The following is a 7,500-nucleotide window of genomic DNA, read 5'->3' as shown; positions in this document are numbered from 1 at the left end:
CCTTGCCACAATGGCCCCTGTCCGGATAATTCATGCAAGGAGATGGTTAGTGATTGTTACTCATTTTAAGGTTAAAAGGATAAAGTAAGATGCTCTTCCATTTTCACCAATTTAACATACTCATGTTTTTTGCTGTACAGCAACATTGTCATCTGTTTCTTATTTTGTGGTAAAAAGTGGAATGCTTTGCTTCATTATGGAAGATTTACTTATGCAAATAGTCTTCTGTACAATCCCATTTTGATATAATTTACCTTCAGTTTAAAGAAAGGCTTTTGAAAATGTTTTGAAAAATATATGCTAAACCTTTTTTTTTTGTTGATACTCATGTATGCTTTAATTTATAAACTGAATTCAGCTTCTATTAAAATGCATGCTATCCACAGGTTAAAATAACATGCACATGTGGACACCGTAAGACCATGTTACAGTGTTCTGAGAATGATCGAGAGTACAGGGCTCTTGCAACTTCCTTGCTTGCATCCCAAATGCAGAACATGAATAACGGGAGCACTGTTGACTTGTCTGATATCTTCACTTCTACAACAAGGCCAGATAAGTTAAAAAGGTAAATTCATCTGATGGTGTACTTGGGTGTGTCAATGTTAACCTGGTAATGCACCCAGTCTTAACAGCCTAATGCTTAGGGCTATTCACTCACTCAGGCTAGAGTCACATGTCATCTGTCATTAACAGGTTAAATTTTATTAGTTAATTCTTTATGAATATATGATTGTTAAATGTTGAAAAAAAAATACAGCCATATTTACTGAGGAATAAAAGTTTGTGGTAGGTTGGCTATTGCAACCATCTTATGAGTTGTATATTTAATGTGATGAGTTATATACCATTTTAAAATAATGTTTATAAGAGAGCTGTGATCTCAGAAGTATGTCAAATCTCTGTTGTTAAATTGGCATACTAGCTAATTCTGTAAACTTCTAGTTTCATTGAGCTAGCTTGGTATAATGCAGATCTGCTGAGTGATAATTTATCTTTATAGTGACATTTGGCACTTCGATCACAGAACGAGATGCCAAATGATACTAATACTCCCCCAATGGCCTTGTAAAGATAATAGGATTCACATATCTACTGAGACAATATTTTACTGAAATTTGCTGTTGATACATGGACTCAGTAATTTTTCCAGCATATCAGCTGTGAATACAGCAATATTTTTTTTTCTCAGAATTTGGTCCTTGATTCTGAAATGTTAGAAATAGACATTAAATTTTGTTTATGTATATTGAAAAAAATGATATTTCAGACTTCATTGCAATGAGGATTGCATGCAGATAGAACGCAATCGCCGCCTTGCACTAGCCCTTCAGATAGAGAATCCTGATGCTCGTGACAAACTTGGCAATGCTTCTGTGCTCTTCTCTGATTTTATGAAGGACGAAGCACGGAAAGATCCCAATCTGGCAAAGATGGTTCATGATGCATTAACAGATCTCGTCCTCAAAGCTAAGGAGGTGAGGAAAGCATTGCTTTGGAGTAGAAAAGGTTTTGCTTGACTTTTTATATACTGGATAGATTTTGTTTTTGAGCTTTTGTAAGAAAAAAGTTGAATAGATGTGCCTGAATTTAGAAAAGTATTGGATTATAATTGATTTCACTTCATATTTTAACTGTATATCCATCATTCCAGTCAAAGCAGAAGAGTCGCAGTCATTCCTTCGCCCCAATGAACCGAGAGAAGAGGCAGTTTGTACATGAATACTGCGAGCATTTTGGCTGCCAGAGTCAGTCTTATGATGATGAACCTAAGAAAAATATAGTTGCCACAGCAGTCAAAGGAATGGTGAGAATAACAGTCTAAAATTACCTTTATATGTCTTTCTGGACAGAGTTAGCCTTTAACAGCCACCAGAACTACAGGATTTGCAAATCTAATTAGGGTCTGATTATTTGTAATAAGATGTGTGAATAAGATAAGAAATCAAAAGATTCAATCATAAATAATAAAGAATACTGCTGAGAGTAAATAAAATGAAAATTGCCAAAGTAAACTATTAAATTACAATTAACAGTAAAGAAAAATGTTAAGAAGAGTACAAAATATTATGTATGTGGAGTCTGTAACAGCATAAATTATGTTTAGAAAATCATTATACCATGGATGGATGGTAATCATTTTACCATGGAAACTGATTTCCACCCTCTCTCAATCAAGCAATGGGAACATGGTTTTTTTTTTTTGCATGTGTGTGTGTGTGTGTATGTGTGTGTTTGACTAATTGGATGAGGAAATCATACGGACTACTGTAAACTACCATTACATTTTTTCTTGCTTAAATCTATCCCAAAACAAGGGTTCAGGCTGACTTTGAAAAGCTGTAGCTCTGAAACTATTGCCATGACTATGAGTTCGTTTCAACAATGAGCAGTTTATCATGACATCCGCAAAGGGTTGTGCGTCATGACATACACCACAGCTATGTTTAGGCTCAAAAGACAGGCATCATTGCACATATGATGTGACTTCAGAAACTGCTCACTGTTGAAATGCACTCACAATCATGCAGTATTATGACGGTAATGGCACTAGTTTCAGAGCTACAGCTTTCCAGAGTCAGCCTAAACCCATGTTTTGTGATGGATTTAAGAGAAAATATTTGTTAGGCAAGTCTTGGGATACCATGAGGCCTGAGAAAACATTTTCTCTGTCCATCTAATTTTTGGACAGTTTTGTTAGAGATCGCCCATCCTCAGCTCACTCGGCTCCCTGTCTGCAATGGGTTAAGATGCGACTAGTTCAGTTCAGTTCAGACAGATTTGCGAAGACGTCGCTTCGCCCGAGCTATATGCACAAGGCGGCCCGGCCTCTGCCAGCTATGAGTGCTGACTCATCTTATCTAATCTTATCTGCGACTAGTCTCCTTTTATTTAGAAAGACAGTGCTTGGACTTTCCCATTCCATCTTTTTCGATTTCAGTCTTTCTTTACATGTTATGGCTCACCAAAAAGGGTGTATTTACAGAAACATAATATTTTGTTGTCACATCTCTTGTTTTTACAAGAAAATTATGCAAAAGTGACTGAATAAAGGGAGACCACTCCCATCCTCATTGGTCAAAAACTGTCCTAATTAAAATGTGGTAGAAAGAAAAAGTGAAGTCAAATATTTGTATATGAAGTATACATGCCCATATTGCCCCATATACTATTTCAGTATCCACATTGTATTCATGTAATTGTTCTCCAGAATGGTAAATTTTAGCAAACATACAACATATTTTTATCATATTTCTCAATTTTATGAAAAATATACAAAAAACATAAAATTTGGGATGAGTAACTTCCAACCCCTTTATTTCTGAAGAAAATGAGACCTGTTTTATCATCAAAGTCAACAATTATATCCTAAGTCATGTGCAGGAGAAAAAAATGTCATCTGTGTTGAGTTTTTACTGAAATTTTATCATTTAGATTTCATTGGTAAACTGCACTAATAGAGGGAGGGATAAAGAGATAGAGATAGATTGATAGATAGAAGTAAAGATATAGATAGATTGATACTTTCTCAGTGGACTATGTCACTAATGAAATTAATATGATTGCCAGTGCTTCATCCCCCCAATAAGTGTGCTGACGCTTGTGCAACGGGAACAAGGCCAGAAGAAGGTGCCAGTGCCAGTGTGGACCAGAAAGGCAACAACTGAGTGAGTTTTTTCATCTTTTATCTCTTCTTATTTTTTTGGCTTTCTTTCTATTTCATTTTCTTTGTATGTAAAGCTAATATAATACTAAAAACAGGCAAGATACTATTAACCCTCTCTAGACAGGTGGTACATTACTGTACCACGCATTCTAGGCCCGTTCGCTGGGGACGCGATACGGCGTCGTTTATTTAACTGATTTAGGCCTATGCGTTCGAAAGCCCCGGCATGCAAGGCTGGAATGCCCCCGTCGTGAATGGGTTAACCCATCCCCGACGGGGGAATTCTAGCCTTGAATGTCCAAATTCCGGGGCGTTCGAATTATTAGGCCTAAATCAAAATGTGAACAAGACTGGGACTTAACGTACACTGTGTGTCATGAGGTTCTTTATATAATAAATTAAAATAGATAAGCAGACCATAGAACCTATATACTATACACAACATTGAGGCTCAAAAAGGGAAAACTTTACAACAGACGTGTGGCAGTCACTTCCCCACACCATTTTAACCCATTCACGCCGGTTGACGTCCAATCACGAAGTCGAAAAATATCCCCGGACCTGGGTGACTTTCTGAGACGTGCATTTTATCACCGAGTTCTGGGAGGGGCAGTAGACCGTTAGATTGTTCTCAAATATAATCATTTTACACAATTTCTTAGACTCTGTTACTTTAGTTTAGGTGTTTGAGTGTCATAAAATGAGATATAACGTTTAAAAAATGAGGTCACAGAAAACTATGTGATATTGATGACGTCATGGTAATTTCTGCTTCTTGATCGGTTGAATAAAAAGATCGGAGTCGAAAGACTATTGTAAAATCAAATGTGTTTAGCCAAGAAATAAAATAAAGTAAAAAATTACTGATGCAATACTACTTCTAATTTGTTGAGTACCCGTGATATCATGTCATGTCATGTCACGAGGTACATGTACATACTCATATGTACATGTCTGATTATTCATATTGTTCTTCTTTGTATTTTCACATAAAAGTGAAGAATATAGGCAAAGTTCAATCAAATAAAACTAAAAAGGCATTACTGTAACATGTTTTTCGACTGAAGTATCTCCTCTGAACATGGCAATATTTTCACGTGCCTTTAAATTGTAGACCCATTCATGAAAACCATAAGAATAGGGTGGGTGAAAAACACTCTGAGGGGATCAGCGTGGCCTTGTGCAGCGAGAAAACACCCCAGCACCTAAGTGTCGCGTGCTTGTTATCTTCCCAGCGTAAGCGGGAGTAGGCGAAAATACGTCCTGTCGTGAATGGGTTAAAGAGTCAAAGATTGTGCATCATACTTATGTTTATAATCTTAATGATGAGGAGTATAGCAATATGGAACTGAACTTTGGTATATTTGTCCCTCTTTTAGCACATTAATTTTTCATTAAATAAGGCAATACTTATTGTACATTATCTAAGGTGTGGGGTCATATATTCATATTCATATTCATATTTATATATAAATATACATATATACATATACATATACATATATACATATATACATATACATATACTTATATATATACCTATAGACAAACATTACATTACTCTGGGTTTCTTCACCTTTTTTCAATCTGCCTATTCATTTTGCAGTATATTTTTATCAGTAATTTAGTGGATCATTTCCTCTTCCCATTCTATCTGCATATCTTGCACTGCTGATGACTTTCTTCCCTGCTGCTGCTTGGAGTGTGGTATCATCTATGTTTGTGAATTTAAAACTAAACCTATTTTGGTTAATGTTTGGGTTCTTATAGTAATCATAATGATAAATACCATCATCAGTCACAAAATAGAAATAGAAATGTTACTATTAGAGTAATATAGAAACACAGTGCACCACTCTCCCCTATTGCCAGATACTCCATGATGATTGTCATCATATATGCCTTGATGCCTGTCATTAAGATCAAACTCATATGACAGCAGTTTGGGTTAATAGTCATGATGCCATTGGTGATTTTACTAGAAAGAAATTTATCAGTATGAAGAACCTGTTGACTTATTGTATCACTCTTTCTGTTCCAGGGACAGTCGACAAGGGATGAAGAAACTAGAGAAGTCAAGTAGCATTGAGAAGGAGACAGAGAATGCAACGGCCAAACCACCTCCTATAGATTATTTTGACTTTGAAGACTAGTTGCTTAAGGTTATTGTTGGAGGAAATAGACACCCATTGATGAAAAGTTATGCATCAAGTTGTTGATATTTAGACATTTCTTGAACTCTTTTGAGAGACTGTCACCTTTGTTCACCCATTGTTAAAACTCCTGCTTGTTTATTCAGTGCAGCTTCACTTTTTTCATTTGTTGTTTAGATTTTTTTTCTCTCAGTTTGTCACCTGTTTTTTTCCATTTTTGTTCATCAAAAAAACCATTTTGTGTTAAAGTTATTTGCATCTTTGAATAATTCCAGTGGATTTGTGTTTGAAACGGGAAAACCAGTGCATATTTTTGTGATTAGTCATTCCTCCCATTACATATCCTTGTAATTCATTCCTCTGTTACTTGGAGGAAATATATATATTATGTGATGAGATTACTGTCTATATATACAAACACACCTAACTTTATATTCTATTCTATTGATATGATACTTGGCTACATCTCCCTCAGTGGATTGTTTCAGATAGTTACTCTGAAGACAGTATTTTAGCCAAGAAAAGACTATACATTGATATATTCAGTTTACTGTGTGACACTCATATTAATAAATATTCATATATACATGTCATATGTAGGTTTATTTGGAATTCTACCCACCACTTTTTTATTTTATTTAATCATCAGGAGTAAATTTAGGTGGAACTTGAAACTGTTATGATATTGGTTTTGAAATATGCATATGTTGGATTTCAGGAAAAAGATTGTGCCCATATTCATATGTTATTCTGGCTCTGGTTGATTTAAGGGAATAAAGAAAAATATGTAAATGTTTGATTTTTAATTCCTTTTGACTGTTGAATATTGAAAATCAATTATCAGTTATATGAACTGTTATCTTACATTTCATATTCCTGTTTATTTTTTAGAAGATTGTTTTCTAATAATTGTTATTTTATTCCAACCTAATGGAGATCTGAAATAGTAATTTTACTTTTTCCAGTCAGGCAATTTATATCAGGAAAAAGTTGGGGGAATTTGATTGATAAATTCCCCAAAGTTAAAGTTTGTTTGTCTGTTAGATACCTAACTGAGTGTTTAACCCGTTAACGACAGGTGACGTGTTTTTTTCGTCATACATGATGCAGGAGCACTTGTCTGACAATAGGCGTCATGATGTTCAGGGACTTTGGATCACTATGTTATTTTCTTGTGCTATGAATAATGAGTGAGTGATGTTGACAATTGCAGTCATGATTATTATAACTGCTGTAATATTAAGCAAAATGGGTTTCAGCTCGCATCCAAAACCTAGATGGCACCACTTTATTCTAGCGCTTGAATGGCACTCATCTACGGTCTCTAGCAAGCACCATCTTTATAGAGTGATGACACAGCAAGTTGCTGACCTCTTGCTCTGAAGTACCGCCAACGAAGGATGTGCAGTCAGAACGAGAGGAGGAAGGTCACTCACACCATGCCCAATGCCTACAATGTGCCCCTGTGCCAGTAGTGATGCCTTTTATTGTGGCACTCGCTGTCAAAAGCACAAGTTTCCCTTATCTTCCCTACCTCTTCATGTTACATTCATTTTGGATGGTTACAAGTTTCGTGTTTGTTTATGACAGCATATAAATACGGAAATAATTGTTGCTTTTAAATAAAGAGTGAAATTTGAAAAGTAAAGTATATATTGTAGGAGTGATATGGTGTGTTTT

General features: G+C 35.5%; 1 protein-coding gene across 7 annotated transcripts in view; it reads left to right on the top strand.

Moving 5' to 3' along the window:
* Positions 1–6,612, top strand: part of LOC122243571 (nuclear transcription factor, X-box binding stc) — a 20,663-nt gene extending 14,051 nt beyond the window's left edge. For all 7 annotated transcript variants that reach the window (XM_043001189.2, XM_043001190.2, XM_043001191.2 and 4 more), the window contains 6 exons: positions 1–45; positions 387–568; positions 1,271–1,478; positions 1,655–1,807; positions 3,571–3,668; positions 5,709–6,612. The exon at positions 1–45 is cut by the window's left edge and continues 186 nt beyond it. In XM_043001189.2, coding sequence (XP_042857123.1) covers positions 1–45; positions 387–568; positions 1,271–1,478; positions 1,655–1,807; positions 3,571–3,668; positions 5,709–5,820 — 798 coding nt within the window. In that variant the 3' untranslated portion in view covers positions 5,821–6,612. The remainder of the gene's footprint in view (positions 46–386; positions 569–1,270; positions 1,479–1,654; positions 1,808–3,570; positions 3,669–5,708) is intronic.
* The last annotated feature ends 888 nt before the right edge of the window (positions 6,613–7,500 follow it).

The sequence above is a fragment of the Penaeus japonicus genome, unplaced genomic scaffold, assembly GCF_977035675.1.
Source record: "Penaeus japonicus unplaced genomic scaffold, GWHDUDI00000001_assembly GWHDUDI00000031, whole genome shotgun sequence".
Lineage (NCBI taxonomy): Eukaryota > Metazoa > Arthropoda > Malacostraca > Decapoda > Penaeidae > Penaeus > Penaeus japonicus.
This window is presented reverse-complemented; position numbering and strand designations above follow the sequence as displayed.